This window comes from Squalius cephalus, assembly GCF_949319135.1.
Source record: "Squalius cephalus genome assembly, chromosome: 15".
Taxonomy (NCBI): domain Eukaryota; kingdom Metazoa; phylum Chordata; class Actinopteri; order Cypriniformes; family Leuciscidae; genus Squalius; species Squalius cephalus.
The window spans coordinates 32,951,030-32,974,816 of record NC_137136.1 but is presented as its reverse complement, the minus strand read 5'-3'; the positions used below and the strand labels follow the sequence as shown (position 1 = coordinate 32,974,816).

Here is a 23,787-nt window from a genome sequence, read left to right as displayed (position 1 = left end):
GCAATATTTAGTCTTTTATTGCCTGATTTTAGGGGGAAATCTTCAGAAAGAATTACAATATGGTAATATGGGTTAAACAAAGGTACTAGATGCTTGTTGGTATAGCTAAAAGCCAAATTAATAGGTCGAACTAATTAATAAAACAATATGAAACACATCTTCACCTGGAATCTAAAGCAGTGTTAATATTTTGACAGTCGGGGTCTGTTTTCATTTTATTTTTAGTTAAAGTTCAAGTAAATTGTTTTGGTAATCTTATTAATATTTAATATTATTTTTATTAAGTTTTTGTTTTTATTTATTACACTACTTGAAAATTGAAAACAGAACTTGAAATTGAAATCGCGAAATAGCCATAAATAATTACTAAATCAACTGCAAAATGTTACTTTTCCTATTGTGGCGCCAATTGCGGGACACACTTAGCCTAGCTATGGTTCAAAGCGCAAAATGCGAGTTAAAATCGGCTTTGAAACGATGTTACGTGCCAGTTGCCCAGGAACCTTTTTTTTTATGAATTTTGACAATGCATGGTTGTGAGAATGTGATATTGCGATCATCAAATCGCAAAAGTTGTGATGTATTTATATAATTATATAGTCTTATGCGCTGCATATGTCAGAGTAAAGCACAGCACTGCTCATTTTAAGTGTCGATTCACAGTACACACTACTCTGTGTGTTTGAGTCGCTAATAATTTCCATTTAGAAGCGCAACATGTGCCAACCATCTTCCCAAATTCATAATGATAATCAATGATAAATATGTTGTCAACAAAGTGAAGCGTTAAGGTCTCTCTGCAGTGATCACATTCCTGAGCGACAAAGACATCCAGAATGGGGCAGATTCAACCAGACCTGACTCCAAAATATTTGTTTTAAGGTTTTAGCACTATTTGTGCTAAATTATGATCAAATTCAGATATTCAACACCGGCCTAGAATCAGCCATGGCTTGTGTCATTTTGGAAGCATAAGTCGAATTGAAGAGCATCAAACCACACAGGAACCGCTAGTCATCTGTTCGACATCAATGAAACACAAAATTAATGAAACTTGGAAACTTAGATTAAATTCACTGGTCTTTCATTTCTATCTTCTATCTGAAGAATTGCCTTTCACCATCCTTGATGTTTAAATGGTACTAAATATTCAACAATATTATTGATTTGACTGCAGTGACTCTATTGGATGAGAACTGAACTGCTTTATAGATGAAACTAAATAGTTTAATAATTGATTATCTTTATAACGGAACTGAATCAACACTGAACTGACTTCAGCTGAACAACGACACTCTTTTAGAGCTGCTGTACAGCCGAAATTAATTCTGTTTGCATCATTGAATCATTTTCATATCACTGTAAAGCTGCTTTGAAACATGGGAATTACTTGACTCATAAACATTTTGATGTTACAGATGAACGTGTAAGACTGAGGATAATTTTCAGTGAATTCCTTGAAGGCACTTGAGGTTTATTTCCACTGAATCATTTTCACACACCTGTGACACACGGGTGTAATAAATCAGTGAAGCTCCATTTCCAAAGTATGTTGTGTAATACTTTTATGATCTTGCACAAGCCTTTTAATAGGCTATGACATTTTCATTGGGTTTCTGTTATTGTCAATACACGTTAAGAAGACATTACAGAGACAGAAAAACATTTGCAGGAATTACACATTTTCAAAACAAGAATTGAAAAAGGAAAGATAGGTACTTTCCAAGCCAATCTCATGAGAAACCTTGACTATTTTACAAGTTGGCAATGTTGTATAAATTCTTAAAATTGTATTTTTTTAATAAAGCATGAATGTCTATCCCAAACCTAACCCTCAGTGGGGCGTAAGCAGATCTTACAAAACCATACAAATGAGATCGTACAAATTGAAACAAATTTGCCAAAATGTAAAACAGTTCAAATTTACCATAAGAGTTTTTTTCTTCACTTTTTACATAAATGCACAGTTCGTGTTAGTTTACATAATAATGATAATAATATATATTTTTTATTACAATTCAGTATGTATTTTTGTCAATATAAACTCATGGATATAATAAAGATCCAATAGGGTTCTACACATTCTACTGTTTACACTTAAAAATAAAGGTTCTTCATTGGCACCGATGGTTCTATGAAGAAACGTTAACATCCATGGAACCTTTCCATTCCACAAAAGGTTCTTTATAGTGGAAAAGGTTCTTCACACTAATGGGACACACTTAAAGACTAGCTGAAACATTCTAAGACTGAACTGAACACACTTACAGACATTTCAACGACTCCAGCAGATTTTAAACACCGACAGAACGCGACCGTCTCTGACTCGGCGCGTTTTGGCATGATCAGTCGTAAGTATCAAAATACGTTCATAATCTGCCTTACAGCCTATAAGTGTGTCCCCGGCTTAAGACAAAACTTATTTCCATAAGTTTCTTTTAAGAACGGTTCACTAAAAGGTTCTTTGGGGAACCCAAAATGGTTCTTCTATTGAATAGCTGTGGAAAGCCCCCTTTGGAGCATTTATTTTTAAAGTCCCCCTGTAGTCAATCATTTTACCCCCAAACTCACATTTGATCACCAAAATGACAAAAAAAATTCTTCATGCCTTAAAATAGTTTGAATGTTACTCTACACCCTTGCCTCATTTAGTATACACAGTTCTATGAATATGCAAATTGGCCCCCGCCTCCACTCACTCACTCAGCTCAGAGATCCACTCGTTGACGATCACACGTTGATCTGATTGGTTTGTGACGTCAGAAACACCAGCGATTTCAAAGCGTGTTTTTGAGACTGTCTTTGTTTCACTGCAGTTTGAAGGAGAAAATACTCAGAAATGTTGTCGACTTATGAATTTACACATGGTTTGGCTTAAAGCATATTTAAAACATCACATAGACATATAAACAACATTAAAAGCTGGATTGTCACCACAGGGGGACTTTAAGATGCATCATAGAAAAAATCCTTTTTGGAACCTTTACTTTTAAGAGTCAAAGGACATCGCAGTGTCAACATACTTTTGGTTGTGTATTATATATGTTCACCATGCATCATATTATAGCATGTAACTCTACTAAGTGCTTAGACGATGTTGAACTGGCAGACAGACGCCTTTTCACCACGGCAGTCCTCGTCGAACCACTTCCCGTTGGCCGTGCTGGACAGGACGGCACAGTTCTGGCTGCGGCTCCCGTCAGGCTGATGGGTGATCTCTGATTCCCAGTTCTTGAAGCGTGTTGGTGAGCCTGTCTGGTCAGTCCACTCGCCCTCCTTTAATATGTCATTTAAACCCAACCAGACGTGCCCTTCTGGCCCGATGGTCTGCCGGACATACGCATACAGCTGGTCGTTCTCATCACCAGAGAGAGGGCTGCTTAGTGTCCCACCTTTTGCAATGCAGTCATCGTTTGCCGAGTGAAAGGTCTTCTTCATCGTGTCTGCAAGAAAACATTTGCCTGGGATCTTGATGCCTTTCAGGCAAACTGAAGAGAGAAGGAAAGAGCTTTAAGATCAAATAAAAGTCAGATGTGTTCATCCAGGTCATTACACGGTCGTGCTGTTATGACCTATGACTAACACACAACAGACAACACTGAATTCCACACACCTCATACTTGTGTATATATAGGAGAGAATGTTTTCCAGGTACAAGAACATCAACAACAAAATCCTGCAGACATTAACCTTGTGAAACAGAAGTGCTTAATTTTATTTAATTTAATTTTGAGTTATTTTTGATACTAGTCTTTCATTTGATTATTTTGTTCAGCGTACGGTTAAATCGTCCTTTTTACACCTCAGAAACACAGCGAGATTGCGTCCTATGCTAAATTTCCCAGCAGCTGGAAAGCTGATAAATTCCTTTGTCGTCTCTAGGATAGATTACTGTAATGCACTTTTCGCTGGAGTCTCTAAATCCACATTCAATAAACTGCAGTTTGTACAGAATTCAGCCACCAGGATATTGACTGGGTCCAGGGTATGCAATCATATTCCTCCAGTTCTGGAGTCCTTACACTGGCTCCCAGTCAGATTCTGAGTTGATTTTAAAATTGTGATGCTGACATATAAAGCATTGCATGGCTTGGCTCCACATTATTTATCTGAAGTGTTAAATTCCTATACCCCAAATCGTAGACTGCGATCTTCACAATCCAACTTGTTGGTTGTTCCTCACGCTTACGATCTATGGGTGACAGGGCTTTGTCTTCATATGCTCCTGTCCTTTGGAATTCTCTTGATCTTAGGGAAGCTCAGAACTATTAGCATTTGATTGTTGATGTTACTTTTTATTTCAGCTTTGTATTGCTTATTTTGTGTACAGCGCTTTGGGAAGTTTTTATAAAATAAAGTTTGTTATTAAGTTTTTTTTATACTTTTAAGATTTGAAGTATACGAGATGTTCCCTTTCAGTCGGTCATGTTTGACGTCACGTTGACGTACCGACAAATTGGGATCCCTAACAAAACGCCACTGTTATTGCCCCTTCCAGTGCCTTCCAGCCTCCTGATCCCCTGCCCGTCCTGCAGTGGAAGATGGGACAGGGCTTACGCCGAGAAAGACGATCACTGCTGTTCCGCATGACCCATTTGGCGTTCGGGCAGAACATATGGGATGTCTCTGAGGTGGCTCCGGCCAAATTAGGAGGGAGTCAGCACCGGCAGGGAGGGCAGAGTGGACTCTACCAAAAGACACAGGCTCACCAGCCGGAAAGTGGAAGAATACACATATGGGATTCACCATAGGGATTACCACATATGGGCACCTAGCCTAGTACAGGGGTCAACCACTGGGCGCACTTACGAGTGTTAGGCCTGGTGTCAGATGCTCCGCCACATCTGACTGCTGAAGGTGGTGGAGGAACCCAACTGGGGAACTCTACTGGAGCAGAACAGCGCACGCATCTGGTCCATCGGAGGGGAATGGCGCAGCAAGCCAACACTGAGCGGGGTTTCTGGTGTTACTGGCTACTTGAGGCACATATCCAGGCACGATTCGTCGACCGAAAATGCTTACAGGTCCCCGACCCTCTTGATGAGGGGTGAAGGCGACAGGATTTAACCTTCTCGCACCCCTCAGAAACCTAGACTGACTCCATAGGAGACGTACTGCTACCAACTCGAGGCAGTTGATGTGCCAATGCAGTTGGGGACCTGTCCAAATACCCGCAGTTGCATGCCCATTGTATGTGGCCTCCCAGACAGTGGTAGAGGCATCCGTGGAGACCACAGCGTGCCTGGACACTTGTTCTACGGGAACTCCTGTCCGTAGAAACACAGGGTCCGACCAGAGGCTAAAGGCTTGGACAGTAAGGCAGACAGATTACAATTTCTGTACCTGAAAATCTCGTTTAAACCTACATAAAAAACCTGAAAATCAGTTTATTTAATTTTTATGTTTGTTCTGTTGTATTTATTTGCACTATTGCTCATATTTTGATTATTTGTTCCCATTTTATTACTTACTGTTTAAATTAGTTAATCTAGTAGCTGTTGGTGTCATAACCTTATTTAATATGGTTGAATGTATCAAAATTAAGGAGAACAATACTTGGTTTATTTTATATGCCCATTTTATTTTTTTGTTGTGCTTAGGCTCGTTTAGCTTACACTCGAAGGTGATTGGGCTCTTAGGCGAGATCCCATTTCGTCGGTAAGTCGACATGACGTCAAACGTGACCGACTGAAAAGTAAAAGACATTTTAAAATCAACATTTTTCAACATACCATAAATATTTAATTATATGATATTTCACTAGTGCCCAATTATTTTGAGTTCGAGGCCCAAGATAAAAAAAAACATGGACTTTAATAGTTTTGATCGCTTTATTATTATTTATAAAATATACAAGGATAATATTAAAAAATGAGTAAGCGTAACTTTTGACCAGTACTTACCGCTGGCTGATAACAGAATTCTTCCTAAATTGTAACTTTGAAACAAGTATTTTCTCTAAAGCTGCTTTGAAAGAGGATGTATTGTGAGAGGCGCTATACAAATGGAATATTTCAATCTCTTTATTTTAATTATAGATATACTTTATTCAGTACCTGTTTGTAAGGCTTGATGTTCCTTCAACAGATTCAGATCCTGCACAATCTGATCGATCCGTTTCTTCAGCTCCTCAATAGCAGCACTGTTCGACTCTTTTTTTTGTTTGTTTTACCAGCACAAGAACAGAATTTACACAGAACAAACAAACAAATTCATGATATGCAATATGTTTTCAAAACATTTAGACTGACTTAACAACTTTTAACTAATATTGTAAAATGTTTTAATTACTACCTAATGCAAACTATTGGATAAAAACACAAAAAGAACAAATAGAAATGGTTTATGCTGTGTAGAATTGTTTAATCTGAAAGTTTACCTTTTTTCTCATTCTTTCTCTTTGTAGAGCTCTCCTCCGGGCTGGACCGCACCAGACAAACGACACAAAAAAGAAGCTTGACGGCTTTGAAATCCATATTGCTCCCGTTAAACTGTGTGTAGAAGCCCCTGATCTGCTCTACTGAAGTCAAGCTGCCCGTCACGAGCTGCGCAACAGCATGAGGAACAGATGACTTTCATTTAACAGCATGTTGAACAGATCAACAAGCCTTTTTTCTGGCACTGCATTACTGCAATGCTGCACTGCGAGTTATTTCACATCATTACTGTTAGTTATTATTATAATTATAATAGAAGTAGTATTATCTTGTATTGCACTGCATTATTTACAAATCAATGTTTCTGTGGCTTCTTGTTGCAGCTGTAAATCATCAATAGTAATATGAAATCTTTGTATTTATTATTGTTTACTCTGTCCTGTAATTTGCAACCTAAGCATTTTTATTAAGATCACGAATTAGTGTCTATCCGAGCATTTTGTATAAACATTATTTACATTTGTTTGTGATATTGCATTACATCAGCGCTATAACCTCACTGGGTGGAGTGTCATCTGTCCGTTCTCCACACTCACAGACGCTTGGCAAGCGTGGAATAATATGAAAAACATGACGGGTGTTAACTAGAAGCACATGCAGCTGTTATAACCAGTGTTGGGGAGAGTGACTTTAAAAAGTAATGCATTAACATTACGTTCTACCCTAAAGAAGTTACTTAGTTACTTTTCACCGAAAGTACAGTGCGTTACGGTACTTTACGTTACTTTTTCTTGGCTGGGCTTTCTTGTTTGTTTTTTAATAATAATAATAATAATAAAAGTTCTATTTTTTGGCAAATGTAAAGGCCCTTTCACACCAAAAGTGAAATGAATGAGCCTCAGACTGAAGGAAATGCAGACTCTGCTAAAACAAGCCTCTACTTTAGCAATAAAAAGAAAAAATTAACTCAAATGTGGTTCATTTAAAGTCATTTTTGCTTATTTGTATGGTTGAATTGGATCATCGAATGTCAGAAACAAAGACATGGATCAACTCTTTCAAACTCGTTTTTTTTCCCTTATTTATTTTTTTGTGCCAGACCCCAACGTTTTTGAGCAGACTTTAATGGCCCCCAGATTATTTTGTTGTATGAATATCTGAACATGCAATTTATCAAAAGAAACAACAGAGCCTCTGAATTGTATTCTAGCTTCATAAATATTTCTTCCTGGCAATAATGCTGGAAAAAATGTTCAATATTCTCTCTAGTTAAGACTATAGACTGACTATATACTGGCTCAATAAACCTACCATGAGAAATATCCACTTGCATAAAAGTGTGACAACTAGCCCCGGTCTCCAGTTTCAGGAGAAACTTGATGCAGTTGCAGATCACTAGTAATAATTTGTCAGGCTAATGAATATTATGGTATTATCCTTCAGGATTTAGCAAATATTCATTTGTCTTTGAAGCAGAAAAGAATGAGAAATAGATCAAGATTTTTTTTTTAAATATAGATTTTATTTTTTCCTTTGAAAAGTATAAATAAAAGTAAGAAACATAACTCGCCATATAGTTTATACATATTATACAAAACTGTCAGACACAATATTAGTATCCGGTCATATTAATTTAACACAAAGATCTGAATCATTGACCATTGATTGCAGTCCAGCTAATAAAGTCTCATAAAGCACCAGTTCAACAGGCACACGAGCAGATCCCGCATTCACACACCGGCACAGAGCGCAATCTCAGCATGTAGATTTGTTTAATAAGGCGTAATGTGTGTCAAATACTGTCACGCACCGGATGGCTGGTCAGCGCCTGCATAGATTCAAACACACAGATTCTCAGCAGTAAAGCTCTGTTTACAGTGAACTGATGTTTAGTGACGTAAGGCATGTTAACATGTGAAAGAACGGTAAGTGCACACATCTGAAAGTAGTGTTGTAGATCAGTGGCTCTCGGCTGGGCTCGTTTCAGGACATCAAGTGGACAAACATATATTGCCACAATTGTTTATCGTGCCCAAGTAAATACAATGTTTAAAATCAATATTATCATGAAATGCACAGCCCACACAATATGCCAAATTATTAATATGACATTTGCAAAACTGGCAACATCAGTCTGTCCCAGGGTTGCCAAGTCTGCGGTTTTCCCGTGGGATTGGGATACTTGTAAATTGTTGCCGCGGGTTTATTTTTTATTCTTCTACGGGTTTGACATACACTCACCTAAAGGATTATTAGGAACACCTGTTCAATTTCTCATTAATGCAATTATCTAATCAACCAATCACATGGCAGTTGCTTCAATGCATTTAGGGGAGTGGTCCTGGTCAAGACAATCTCCTGAACTCCAAACTGAATGTCAGAATGGGAAAGAAAGGTGATTTAAGCAATTTTGAGCGTGGCATGGTTGTTGGTGCCAGACGGGCCGGTCTGAGTATTTCACAATCTGCTCAGTTACTGGGATTTTCACGCACAACCATTTCTAGGGTTTACAAAGAATGGTGTGAAAAGGGAAAAACATCCAGTATGCGGCAGTCCTGTGGGCGAAAATGCCTTGTTGATGCTAGAGGTCAGAGGAGAATGGGCCGACTGATTCAAGCTGATAGAAGAGCAACTTTGACTGAAATAACCACTCGTTACAACCGAGGTATGCAGCAAAGCATTTGTGAAGCCACAACACGCACAACCTTGAGGCGGATGGGCTACAACAGTAGAAGACCCCACCGGGTACCACTCATCTCCACTACAAATAGGAAAAAGAGGCTACAATTTGCACGAGCTCACCAAAATTGGACAGTTGAAGACTGGAAAAATGTTGCCTGGTCTGATGAGTCTCGATTTGAGACATTCAGATGGTAGAGTCAGAATTTGGCGTAAACAGAATGAGAACATGGATCCATCATGCCTTGTTACCACTGTGCAGGCTGGTGGTGGTGGTGTAATGGTGTGGGGGATGTTTTCTTGGCACACTTTAGGCCCCTTAGTGCCAATTGGGCATCGTTTAAATGCCACGGCCTACCTGAGCATTGTTTCTGACCATGTCCATCCCTTTATGACCACCATGTACCCATCCTCTGATGGCTACTTCCAGCAGGATAATGCACCATGTCACAAAGCTCGAATCATTTCAAATTGGTTTCTTGAACATGACAATGAGTTCACTGTACTAAAATGGCCCCCACAGTCACCAGATCTCAACCCAATAGAGCATCTTTGGGATGTGGTGGAACGGGAGCTTCTTGCCCTGGATGTGCATCCCACAAATCTCCATCAACTGCAAGATGCTATCCTATCAATATGGGCCAACATTTCTAAAGAATGCTTTCAGCACCTTGTTGAATCAATGCCACGTAGAATTAAGGCAGTTCTGAAGCCGAAAGGGGGTCAAACACAGTATTAGTATGGTGTTCCTAATAATCCTTTAGGTGAGTGTATTGCAGAAATCACATTTGACTGAATCGCTTGTATCGTAATATTTGACTCCTTTGATAATCATCAAATGATAAAACTGTGCTAGATAATGAATATATTAGGAATACATTATGATTATGAATACATTATGATTTTTATGATTATTACCATGTAGTGTTGACCCATCATTTGAGATCCGCTGATTTAGATCATTAAATACTTTGATAAACTGATGTCTGGTGATATCTTTAAAACCCACAGCTCTCTCTCGGACAGTAATCACGCAGCATTAGTACATCAGGACAATCCACCTTATTTTAAACGTGAGATTAGTAACGTGAATGTGCGAGGCTTCCGAACAAATACAGTCCGTTATGCAGCTTGATGTCGCAAACTTGTCATATTATTTGAACGTCCTATGGTAAATAGCGCAAAGCTGGTTTGAAGCGCACATTTGACCATTCACTGCACTTTGTTATTCTTAGTTATGTCCCTATAGCGGCTAATGAATCAGAGAACTGGCACTTCACAGGAACTAGCTGACTAGTACGTTGCAAAATAAGGTGGATACTGACATTTACATTGAGACAATCCCTAAAATCCAGATCTGCACTTGTCCTCCAACCACTAAATACACACACAGCAAACCTGCAAACACACACACACAGAATACTGCAAACTGTGAGGTAAAACATGCAACATACAGTCCGACACATCAGTAGAGAAGAACTGAAGTCAAACACATCGTGCAGCGATCAACAGTGAGAAGGTCAAATCTGAGGGAATCCCCGAAGATGCTTCTTCAATACGCATGAGAAGACTGAGGTGACTTTCCTCTCGCTAGGTGGGACAGAGCACTGTGAACGAGAAATCATGCTCAAGTTCTGATGTATAATAACAGAAATCATCATGAACAGAAAAGTTAAAGGGAGAAACCAAAAGAGAATTATTTATTTCTCTATATTAGAGAATATAGAATTTATGAAGAATCTAAATGCCGCTTTTTTCCATACAACAATAGTTTATAGTGATCTGTCAGGATCCAACAAGAACCAAAAACACTATAATTGAAGAACACGTATGAATCATTACAATGTCTTTTACTGTTGAATTTGAATATATTTAGGCTCCTATTGTAACCGCTGGCTCTCTTCTTCTTCTTCTTATTATTATTATGAGTCTATGGCCGCCTATAGACCCGCTTGGAGAAAAGTTATGAAATTTGGCTCACAGATAGTGGACAGTCTGAACTTTAGACTTAAAATTAAGTCTCTAACTCAATCCCTCTAGCGCCACCAACTGTCCAAAGTTGCACTTGTGTTTACGCTAATAACTTTTGAACCGTAAGTTAACTAATCATTTTTCCCACTGATTCACGATTCCTCTAGTATGAATGCAGTCTTCAGTGTCACATGATCCTTCAGACATCATTCTAATATGCTGATTTGACACTCAACTATTATAAATTATTATTAGTGCTCAATTATGAATAATGGTTCTTATCGATGTTGAAAACAGTTGTGCAGTTTTCACCCTGGAAACACTTTTTTTTAAGGTTAAAAAAACCCCAGCATTTATTTGAAATTTAAATCTTTTGTAACATTATAAATGTCTTTTTAATTATTTTGATCAATTTAATGCATCCTTGCTGAATAAAAAATCATTTTTTTTAAATTTTGTTATCTTACTGCAAACTTTTGAATGGTAGTGTATCACGGTTTCCACAAACATATGAAGCAGCACAGCTGTTTTTAACACTGATAATAATCATAAATGTTTCTTGAGCATCAACTCATCATATCAGAGTGAAGGATCATGTGACACTGAAGACTGATGAAAATTCAGCTTTGATCACAGGAATAAATTACATGTTACAATATATTCACATAGAAAATAGTTAAAATTGTAATAATATTTCACAATATTCCTGTTTTACTGTATTTATTGATGCCGCTTTGGTGAGACTTCTTTCAAAACCATTAATAAATATGAATTATTCCAATCTTCTGATTGGTTGTGTATGTTTTAATGATAAAGTCATTCAGATCTGAAACCAGTCAATAATGGTGAGTGAGTAAATAATGACAGAATTGTCAGTTTTGGATGACACTATCCTTAGACATGTACCAGGCCACTACAGGAGGAATGAAGTGAAGCGCACACAGGGGACCGACTGCATGTAACTGAGCAGCGCTGACCGTTGCCGGGTAGGTTTACAGGGAGGCTAGAGTGAAATGCGATCTGTTGCTACGGTAACGGCGGGAGACAAACACAGGCGCACTATGATCTAAATGCTCATTATCTATTAACTAAACCTCTGACAAACCTCACAGACCAGCACTAGAACAAATCCTGCAAGAACAGAGAGATCATGAAGGAGGACGAGCAGAAGATGATACTGGAACTGAGAGTTTACAATAATAATTCTACATTAAGAAGACTTTCTGTGATGATCAGCTCCATTAGTGCCATTGTTAATACTTTGCAGTGGAACACAATCACTTTTAATTGCCAGGGTTGTGCATTATTCATAACAGGACGCAGAATTGCAATCTGTAAAATCTTTGAATCTGAATCTAAAGGTGCATTAAAAAAAATATGTTCTGAGAACGTTTGGCATTCACATTACCATTAAGTTATGAAAACCTAATTTCTGAAACATTTACTTTTTTAAATGTTTTAAAAATGTTGTTTTCTTGGTTATTCGAACATTAAAGGAACATGAAGCCGGAAAATGTCATCAATGGCGGCGGAAAATATTAGTTAAATGTTCTAAAAACATTTTGAAACAATTAGTAGATGAACATTTAACTTCTAGAAAGAAAAAAAACATTGCATGAATGATGCATAAATAATGTTTTTGTGAACATTATTAAAGACCAGATAACTTTAAACAAACGTTCTCTCAATGTTACTGGAAGAACGTTTGTTTAGAACGTTGAGAGAATATGTTAGCTTGGGATTTTTTATTATTATTATTATTTTATAATATTGAAGAGCCATGTCATACAAAACTGGCTGAGATCATAGTGTATCTTCAGTTTTGCGATGTTATTACATACATTTCTGCTCATTTTCATGGAAGATTCCAATAATTGCGAAGCTGAAATTAGATGTATAATTAGGCTACAACACATTAGTGCAGAGAAATTAATGCACTATGGAATTTTCTGATTCACATTTATCATTTTGATGTGTCTCTGAATACAGTGTGCTGGACATTTTACGGCGCTGTATATGGCAAAATCATATACGCAATTATTACGCTTGTTGCAAAACTTGTGTTGGACTAATGAAACTCCTTGAGTTCTTCTTGAAAAGTAGTGTTCATTTGTGAAGATTATCATGATGAACAAAAACGTGTAAGGATCATGAACTTTTGTTTGTCACAGAGCTTATATTTTCTGCAATAATCCAAAAGTCAATGGAAAAATCCTATTGGTGTTTCGTTTGTGGGATGTGAACTTACAAAAATCACTCTTCTTAAATTAGGCACGTCTGTTAGTTGAGTGTTGTTACCTTTGAGGATGTAGTCTGTGAGGAGGCTTGGGACTTTATCACTGTCATCTCTCATGGCTTCTAAAACTGCAGAAAAGCCAACGTTAACAATCATAGGTCAAGATTGATATACTATTGACATCTTGTAGCAGAGAAAGCAAGGCATTGGTGTGAAAAATCAGAGCACTTGGTCTCACTTTTGGTAAAAATCTGCAGGTCTTGGACTGATGGCGGCCCGTCTTTCCTCTCGTACGGGATTACCGTTGTTACATACTGGATAAAAGATGAGCACAGATGAGAGGGGTTAAACATGCCACTGCATGATGGGATGTGTCTCAGAACAGTGTGTGTTCACTCTCTTGAACTACTTTTACCTTTTTAAAATGTATAATCAGATTGTATGTCAGTATTTAAGACAGTATTTATGTGGCACAAAATCAATAAGGATCTCTATAAGTTCTCCATAAACACATTACTTGTACAGACACTTTTACACTAAATACAACAAAGCAAACTGACACCCGACACCATTTTCAACTAAACACTAAAAACTTTTAATGTTTTGGCCGTTGATTTACACGACAACGATGTTTTGGGGCGTGAAAACGCGAACTATTGAAAAAACGATGCCGTTATCGTCTCTGTGTAAACTACAAAAGCGCAAATTTGTGAAAATGGTGACGCATACGTATTACGTGTTCAGTCTATAGGCGCGTAGTGTTTTTTTCAAAGTGACATCGCCACCTACTGGCCTGGCAGCAGAATACAGCGCTTTTAGTTGTTTTTGCAGATCCGTGTGAACGGAGATCATTTTGATAACTTTGTCGTCTATACACGAAAAAAACTTAAGGGAAAAACTTTTTTGTTTTTAGTACATCGTTGACGTGTAAACGTACCCTTAAATGACTCAGATAAAGCATATGACAAGTTAAGCACCAACATATACAATAACAGGGTCAAGACTTTTTCATCGTTGTCGTGTAAACGTGCCCTTAAATAACTCAGATAAAGCATATGACAAGTTACAATAGTACAATAACAGGGTCAAGGCAACAACTCCCAAACTTTTTTCGTCAGCCAAATCCTTTTGACCTACAATTATTTTTTAAAAATCCCATTGATATTTTAAGTTAATATTTAAAAAATGTAACAACACATGTGCATGTTGATGGTTCTCTGGATAATGGTCACATGACATGCATGTAAACATATTGCATATTTAATCTTTTTTTAATAATCGTTTTATTTATACCCTTTTCACAGAGCACTTTTCTACAGTTAATATTGTAAATCTAGCTTGTACGTTTATATATATTACACTATAACACTATATTTTGTTTTATTACATTAAATTTAATTATTCATTAATAATTTAAATTACAGAAAAGCTGCTGTGTGATATTATCTTATGCAACGCCTGATGGAGTGACTGCAAATTTGACAGTTTTCTCTCTTCTGACTACAGTAATCAAGCTCTCGATATATATATATTTTGGCTTTGGGAAAGTCCCAGAAACTCTAGTGAGGACTTTTTCTTTTGCTCTCAGATCAAATGGGAATACACAAATGATATTTGTTGTAGTTTCCGTTCACCACTATAGAAGTTGACCTAACTACACTGCTAAAGTGGCAAAATATGTATTGGCCTTTTAATGGTCTTAACCATTTTATTCACAAATCACTGGTCAGGAAATTAGCAAGAATTGCACAATATACTGTAGATAAAGTAACTTAGCACAGAATAGCCTTTCCCAACAGTGCAGACAGATTTTTACAGGAAGAAGAGTCTGTGTTGTCCCACTCAATGTTAATGGCTTCAAACAGTTCATGAGTAGTTGAAAAAATTCTCCCAGTTCGTTTGAGTTTAATGTGAGACCAAATATTCACTATAAGGTGATGGACTTGATCTCAAGCCACTTCTTAGTTGTCTTTGGCCATTGTCTTGTTGAAAAATAACATCTGATCATTCCTCTTTTCATTTTTAGTGAAGCAAGTCATTCTGCAATATTCTCCTGTACTCCGCAGGATTAAATGACTTTATACAGTGAAGTAGCTCACCAATACCAGCAGATAAAAAGGCTCCACACACAACCAAACCTCTTCATTGTGGTAGATATGCATTTATTACTATATTTCTCAGCAGATTTCCGAAGACACCGCTCTGAAGCAACGTCCTGCATCTCGTGTTTCACTGTGATTCATCACTCCATAGACAACTCTGCCAAAAACTTCACTCTGTCTTTGATGTTTTTCTGAGACAGCAATGGCTTTTTAAGTAGTGCATCTGCTAATTTCATGACCATTATTTTGTGGTTAAGACAATGAAAAGCTTAGTGTTTAGCCATTTTGAGCTTGGCTTATTTCTTTCCCCGGAGTGTATGACGTAAGTGACTGTGAAAAGGGTCCATAGTAACAGTGTAAACTATAAAAACACCAATATTTCATTTATTCCCAATTCTGAATAAATTAATATTTACTAGGGATGCAACAATACAGTTAGCCCACGGTTCAATACATACCTCGGTTTTTTAACCACGGTTTTCGGTTCGGTTCGGTTCTGATGGCTTGACACATAATAGTGTTTTTTTGTTATTCTGTGCTTAGGCAATAGGAACAGTAAGAGGTTAAGGAGAAAAAAATAAAAACGATTTATTGCAATACTCCTTTATTTTACTTAAAAGCTAAGCAAAGTCCACTAGTTCTTAGTGTATTGTATAATATACAATTAACACTGACATCTCTTTACCTCAGAGCGTCCGTTGAATGTCACCTGAAAATCCGATAACATCAGCAATTTTCATTCAAGCAGCTGATTTCTGTGAATGAATGTAAAACTAAATGTATATTGCAGCACAGGGTGAAGTCAGTATATACATTAACGACGATTTGAGACAAATAAATGTACATTTAATGTAAAACTATATAGATGGCATTCTGTGGCGCGGCAGGATTTTGAACACGGTCCTGAGCCGAAAGGCGCCGACGGTGTGTGTAGCGCTACGTACACTCATAGAGAATAATGTGTTCGAATTTAAAAGACGTGGCGCTGCGCGTCCGGTGTGCGACCCCTTTAAATTGACCATTTCAAATAAACATATTTGTGCCTTCAGACAGTGATATTGGGTGATGGCGCCGCAGATGTGCAGTCATGTTGGAAGTGTCTCCGTTTGAGTAGGCTACACGTGTAAAACAATGCTTGCACACAGTTATTTTTATTGTTTACCGTTTTTTCTTCCTCGGCACTATACTCAACGGCAAAACCGAAATGTCCCCACACCACGGATTTGAAAGACGCCGGCGCTTCCTCGTACTGTAGCCTCACTTCACCGCCGCTCGCCATGTTAAAGTGTGGAATGATGGTTAAGCGCCCCCTAAATTTAGAGCATATTGAATATTTACTCGCGGGGAATTTCCTTATCAGCTTGTAGACTTACAGGCACACACAAACAGTCAATTCGGAGAGAAATAAAACGCACATAAATTATTTAAACGTAAAACCGAAAAAACCGCAATTCACAAGCGCGTATTGAACCGTGGATGTCGTACCGAACGGTTCAATATTATATTGAGAATTGTGGCATCCCTAATATTTACCATAGCTACATTTTCACGCTGGATGGCACTTTTCACCAATTCTGGCCTGATGCAGCACAACTAAGCAACTAATCAAGCGTAATTGACTTAGGATTGACAGCACGTCTATCCCAAAAAAAGATATCTGGGTATTTAACTCACTAGGCTTCAGCTGATAACATACTAGAGCTGAACTTTATGAGCAGATTCGACAGTCTCAGAAGAGAAGAGGAACCAAGAGGAATAGCCACCTGTTTCTCACCGCCCCCATTCCTAAAAGTGTGCCGAAAACCATTCTGAATGGCAGTAGAGATGCCCTCCATGCTGAAGCGCTACAAGAGCAGAACAGAGGAAAGAAGAGGAAGAGACAGGGACAGCAAGAACAGAGTGAGCGAGAATATAAAATCACATCAACCACAGCAAGAGGTAATTGAGGAAGAAGAAAGGGATTGGGATTGACATCTCAAATGTGTTTCCAGACCAGTAGCTACTTGTGATCGGATATCGTGTTGCAGGGTTGTGATGGGAACTAAATCTCAAGCGCAGTTGAGCTTGTACACCATTTTTGATGTGCTCTATGTGTGTGTGCTGATCAAAGTTTATACTAAAAGCCTAAATTAAATCTGTTCATCATATAAAACGATCGTTTCACTTCAGAAGACTTGGATTAAATCGCTCGATTCCTATGGATTACTTTTAACATGTCTTTATAAACTTTTTGAAGCTTGATAATGTTGCTTGTGTGGACTTAAATGGACAAAAATATAAGAAATATCTTCATTTGTGTCTTATGTCTTAAGGGTTTGAACTAACTCTTTGAAGTCAGCATGAATCTGAAGTTATGACTGACTTCACCACCTTAGTGTGATGCATTTCTGAGTGAAAAAGCTCATTGAACAAGACAAAAACACAGGGGGACTTGATTTTATCCACTGGCTGTTAGTTATGGTGAAAAGTGAGCGTTGTTTACCGGAACGAATGTGACTGGCTTAAAAATGCAACGCAGTCAGCAAACAGAAATATGCATGATTGAATATATATTTAGTTATATTAATAAATATCGGGTCAGAGGTCACTCGTTACCGGAAGCCAGTGATTATAGTTTATAAAGTTATAAATATGGATATTTTTTCTTACAAAAACGCATCGCCTCACTTCAGAAGGCCTTTATTAACCCCATAGAGCCGTATGGTGCACTTTTATCATGGATGGATGCATTTTTTTGGGCTTCAAAATCTAAGGTACCATTCACTCACATTATAAAGCTTGGAAGAACCAGGACAATAATTAATATAACTCAGATTGTGTTTGGCTGAAAGAAGAAAGTCATATACACCTAGGATGGCTTGAGGATGAGTAAATCAGGGAAAGATTTTCATATTTGAGTGAACTGTCCCTTTAAGAAAATAAATATCAATTTTGATTCTGAAGTGTGTGTGAAACGCCTAAAAAACCCCACACAAACGCTTCCACTAAATCTAATGACTCCTGCTACTCACAGAAGACGGCAGCCTCTCTGATCCAGACACGGTCTTCACCCTCCTCTTCTTCTTCAGCATCTCTCGGTGCAGCTTCTGCCGGTTCTGTACGTCGATGAGAACCGAGATGAAGCTGTTCTTCACCTCCTTCTCGAACTCCAGCTCATCCCTCATGGCCAGATGCTGGACCAGCGCCTCTGAATATCCACGTATGACCGTCTCCACGTCCTCCAGCTCATCGTTCAGCTCCTCTACACACATCAGCTTCACTCCTGCACAGAGAACACACACTCAACAATTCAACACATTCAACGTTTAGTTGTATAGCGCTTTTCACAATACACATCATTTCAAAGCAGCTTAGTCCACATTACAGTTTAGAGTGATCTGTTATCAGAGGAAACATGCATTTCAGAAATGTACATTGTGACCCTGGATCACAAAACCAGTCACGAGTCGCACAGGTATATTTGTGGCAATAGCCAACAATACATTGTATGGGTCAAAATTATCGATTTTTCTTTTATGCCAAAAATAATTAGGATTTTAAGTAAAGATCATGTTCCATGAAGATATTTTGTAAATTTCCTACTGTAAATATATAAAACATTTATTTCTGTGAGTGAATGCAGCACAATCGCCAACATAAATGTACAACTTTAAAGGAGATTTTCTCAATGTTTCGATTTCTTTGCACCCTCAGATTCCAGATTTTCAACTAGTTGTATCTCGACCAAATATTGCCCTATCCTAGCAAATCATATAGTGATGGAAAGCTTATTTATTCAGCTTTCAATTTATGTATAAATCTCAATTTCAAAAAATTGACCCATGTGACTGGTTTTGTGGTCCAGGGTCACATATACAAAATCACAGTTAGCTAAAAATGTATTAATTTAAACAATGTAGTAATTTAATGCAGATACATTGAGCTCATTGAAGTAATGCATACTTGTTTGTTAACAAATGATTATGACATTTAGAAAATATAGCATTGGTGCATGTTAACAACCCCAAACACGTCTTCCAGAGGGACGTACTCACTGTCCTCGTAGATCTGGGAGCTGTGAGACCTGTGGCTCTTCTGAGAGATGAACGAGAGGTCTGAGTGTGAAGCTTTCTGCTCCGAAACCATCTCTGGTGAGTCCTGCATCAGCTCCTCGATCTCCTCAATGACCTAAACACAACCATTCGTTTCAGATATACAGCACACTGCAAACACACGCTTGGGGTCAATATATGTTTCGCCATTGTTTTCTTTTCTTTTTTTTTCTGGTTATTTTGCTCTGTTATCTATGAAAGCTTGTTTCCGCCACAAAAATAATTGTGACTTTTTTATCTCGCCATAGTTTATATCTCTCAATTCTGAGAAAACGGTCACAATTGCGAGCTATAATCTCGGAATTTCAAGAAATGAAGTGAGAATTGCAAGACGTAAACTTGCAATTGTGAGGAAAAAGTCTGAATTGTGAGGAGAAAAGTCACAATTACCTTTTTTTTTTTTTTTTACTCCATGGCAGAAACAAGCTTCCATAGTGGACGATACTTTAAATGAACTTAAAGGGATAGTTCACTTTGAAATTAAATTTTGGTATGTTTTAGCTTACCTCAAGGGCATCCAAGATGTAGGTGTCTTTTTTTCCGCAGTAGTTTCAATTTTGATATTTTTAGGTCAAACCGTTCTTGTCTCTCAGTCATATAATGCAGGTCTATGGTCACTGTCTCAAAGAGCATGCAGAGTCCAAATTAAACAATTCCCCATCGTAAGTACACATTGATGGCCTAAGACACGAAACGAGCGGTTTGTGTGAGAAAACGAACAGTATTTATATCGTTTTTACCTCTTATAACACACCCACGTCCAAGTGATCTGAAGGCGCGGGCGCATCCTGGTGTGTGACGTGTGCGCAGACTGGTGCATAGACATATACACTAGATGTCGCATTAAAGACATTCGTTCCAGTGAACTGCCGTAGACAATGCGACATCTAGTGTATATATATCTATGCACCAGTCTGCGCACACGTCACACAGCAAGATCACTTGGACGTGGTGGTGTTACAAGAGGTAAAAACGATATAAATACTGTTCGTTTTCTCACACAAACCACTCGTTTCGTGTCTTAGGCCATCAATGTGTACTTACGATGGGGAATTGTTTAATTTGGACTCTGTGCATGCTCTTTGAGACAGTGACCATAGACCTGCATTATAGGACTGACAGACAAGAACGGTTTGACCTAAAAATATCAAAATTGAAACTACTGCGGAAAAAAAGACACCTACATCTTGGATGCCCTTGAGGTAAGCTAAAACATACCAAAATTTAATTTCAAAGTGAACTATCCCTTGAAATAATTAATATAGTGTGTTTTCTGGACAGCAGGGATGTGCGTTTCATGTCCACACCTGTTCAGCAGTGAGCAGCGGCTCCTCAACGATGCAGGACACAATGATGGAGTGCATGTCCATCTGCTCCCTCAGGTCCTCATCATCAGACAGATCCAGGTTCACACGCTCCGGCTGAGGGAACGACAAGGAGCGAGCGTTAACGCCGCCTGAATCCCACCACTGGGAGTTAACAGCACAGACACAGGTTCTGGATTTAGACTCACCGGTCTGTCCTCAAGGCTCAGCGTTGAGAGGTGAAGCGATCGGACTCTAGACTGACTCCAGTCCACTGGCATGACGTTGCTATAGTTGTCCGTGAGAGCATTCCAGATCCTTCATGGAGAGAAAAAAAGAAGAGTATATGACCAAAAGTGAACTTCCCTCCCACAAACGCCCTGTTTAGGGCCTAGTGTTGAGATGCGCTTGTTCGATCGGATCACAAGTAGACGAGGGAGACATTCCTGTTTACACCTGGTGTTTTAATCCGCCTCTTCTGTCCACTTCCGATCACTTCTGTCCTGATTTCTTCCAGGGGAGCGTCTCAAACGAGCTCTGGTGTTAACTCAAGCTGTGCCATCTCCGAACCAATCCGTCTTTTACAAACTATCTAACGTTGGCAATGTTCTTCCTTCAGCTAGGCTCCTCTCTTTGAAGCTTGCATGGCCATTAAGTACTTAGCTGGGTGTTTCTCTAGTTGGGATTATCTCTTTACAAGGTTCGGTGTTTACAGCTGTGGAGTTCTTTAGTTCGCTTAGACTGGATGGCGCCCACTTAATTTATGGCCCTAGATCCCTAGATCATCTCCGTCCGATCTGCCCTCAGATGCTACAATGCAGACGAAGTTTAAGTCCTGTCAGGCTAGCACGCTTCCCGTAATGTTTACGCGTTAGGTCAGAACAGGCGTCTTTTGTGGCTGTCCGAACATATTCGATCACATGAGCGTTTACAGTATGAAAGCAATCCAGTCGAATGCTTTCTACCTCTGGAAGTGGCTCTGGACGTTTTACACCCCGTTTACACCTGTATTTAGCGTCGTCCACTTGTGATCTGATCAACCAGAATGCATCTTAATCCCAGGTGTACACAGGGCCAAAGAGCTGCCGTCTAATCTCTAACGTATGGCGTCTAACCTGACTAAGGTCTAGTTGTCTTCATATTTCTGTGGAAACCACAATGCATTTTTACAGGATTTTTTGATGAATAGAAAGTTCAATAAACAGAATTTATTTGAAATCAAAATCTTTTGTAACATTATAAATGTCTTTACTGTTACTTTTGATCAATTTATTGTGTCCTTGATGAATGAAAGTATACATTTATTTTGCTGACCCCAAACATGTACATGCATCCACACATGAATATTTATTTAACCAGATTCTAAATAAAAATGTATTACATTTTTACTTCCATGTCCATGCATGTCGCATTAATATAATAACTAAGCAGCACCTGCAAACAAATGATGAATTCTAACCAACTCTAGTCCAGATAATTACAAAACCTTTTTAAAAGAATCTTCACACAGCTTTTTCCAGTCACCATGTCAGAAATGACAAACAAAAATGAAGAAAAAAAAACCCACTATAAAAACAGTTTGTGAGCCAAATGCAAACACAGCTTTTTACTGACTAAATTTCCCCCACTGTAGTTTTAGAATAAAATACAGTGTCGTTTGATGCATCATTTCAGGTTTTATTCTGTTATGCTTTAATCAAAACTGAACCTTGTGTTTGAACACAGTCTCTCTGAAATAAGTGACACTTTGTTATTTCTGTCTTTAAAAGTCCAAATAATTTTTTGGGGGGGATCATGCAATTATATGATTAGACTATTACTATACAACTGTTTATAATTTTTTTTTTTTTGTGTGTGTCTCTGAACAATCATGCCTGTTTACAAGAGCTCGTAAACAACAACATCCAGTCACGTGACCTCTGCTGATGCACAGGAATGCTACATGATGACCGTTCCTACTCCGTTAACGTAATAATCAAACTCTATCCTCTGTAAACAGTGCAATGGAAATGCCACAAGGACACAAATTAAAGCCTAATGCATTTTAAGACAGCATCATGACATGCATTCACGTTATTACTGTCTGACATCATTCGTTCAATGGTCCATTGATGAAAATAGCAACCGTGATGATTTTACTCTAATGCATGCTTTTATTGACTTACTCATCACATTTCAGGGTCGTATCCTCATTTATTGGCGTCACTGGATAGGTAGCGTCCGGTTTAGGGTCTACATTGTGGAAGCATAACTGTAACTTCTCGTCGAAGGGTTTGATGCTCTCGTTCTCAAGCGCGCTCTCGCCGTCTGGAACGCCATCCAGCAACAGCGACATCTCTTCGGTGCTCACGTGAACGCGCTCCAGAAGAGAGTTATTCCGTTGAGTTCCGCCCTTGAACGCGTTGAAATCGTGCCACTCATCTTCATCTCTCTGCGATGAAGGCTCCGCCATAACTGCAAACGCAGAGACGCCCGGCTCTAAAAAGGCACGGACAATATTACGAACCCCACTACGGCGAAAGCTTAGCTCATGAATATTAATTAGAACAGCGTGGAAACCTTCAGAGGCCAGCAGCGTGAACTAATTAATATTCACCCAACTACAGCCAGCGTGATGCTTTTCGGCCAATCAGTTAAACCCATTGTATGAACGTCACTTTACGTAATTAATATTAATGAGCAACGATTTCACCATAGTATGCCTGGTAAACTCGCCTACTAGATTATAGTATTTCTGCAGCATTGGATTTGTAAACCACGCCGATTCACGAATACTTAGTTAATCTCGGCATGGGCCAGCGCTATACGCATTAAACCATGTCCAATTTGTGAATGAACTGTTTTTTGTTGTTGTTGTTGTTGTTGTTGTTGTTGTTTGGTCAATGAAGAAATTAAAATTGTTCATAAAAGTGGCCCGAATAACTCACGAATCATATTGAATCATTCCGAGTACTTCTCAAACTCACTGACCGATAATCGTCTTTTTCGGACATTTCTGATTTATATCTATTTTTCTCCGAGAACCGA

The 23,787-nt window shown here is 38.4% G+C and overlaps 2 protein-coding genes across 6 annotated transcripts; both read right to left on the bottom strand.

The window, feature by feature from the left end:
- Positions 1-1,446: 1,446 nt before the first annotated feature.
- Positions 1,447-6,584, bottom strand: clec3ba (C-type lectin domain family 3, member Ba). 2 transcript variants are annotated; one of them, XR_013823795.1, is made up of 4 exons: positions 6,380-6,552; positions 6,057-6,152; positions 1,865-3,488; positions 1,526-1,827 (listed from the first exon to the last, which is right to left on the bottom strand). XR_013823795.1 is itself a non-coding variant. In XM_079895820.1 (3 exons), the coding sequence occupies exons 1-3, from the start codon at positions 6,474-6,476 to the stop codon at positions 3,088-3,090; spliced, it is 594 nt and encodes a 197-aa protein (XP_079751946.1). In that variant the 5' UTR covers positions 6,477-6,584; the 3' UTR covers positions 1,447-3,087. The 2 variants fall into 2 exon arrangements, 1 of the variants encoding a protein (XP_079751946.1); XM_079895820.1 differs by having other exon boundaries at positions 1,447-3,488; positions 6,380-6,584.
- A 1,303-nt stretch (positions 6,585-7,887) lies between these two features.
- fez2a (fasciculation and elongation protein zeta 2a) lies at positions 7,888-23,271 on the bottom strand. 4 transcript variants are annotated; one of them, XR_013823666.1, is made up of 10 exons: positions 22,926-23,271; positions 20,970-21,078; positions 20,764-20,877; positions 19,400-19,532; positions 18,377-18,627; positions 17,129-17,209; positions 13,502-13,577; positions 13,326-13,391; positions 9,935-10,663; positions 7,889-8,639 (listed from the first exon to the last, which is right to left on the bottom strand). XR_013823666.1 is itself a non-coding variant. In XM_079894244.1 (9 exons), exons 1-9 carry the CDS (start codon positions 23,210-23,212, stop codon positions 10,647-10,649), a joined length of 1,134 nt encoding a protein of 377 aa, XP_079750370.1. In that variant the 5' UTR covers positions 23,213-23,271; the 3' UTR covers positions 7,888-10,646. The 4 variants fall into 4 exon arrangements, 2 of the variants coding, with proteins under 2 accessions (XP_079750370.1, XP_079750371.1); XR_013823667.1 differs by having other exon boundaries at positions 7,888-10,663; positions 17,040-17,209; positions 22,926-23,239; XM_079894244.1 differs by having other exon boundaries at positions 7,888-10,663.
- Positions 23,272-23,787: the final 516 nt, after the last annotated feature.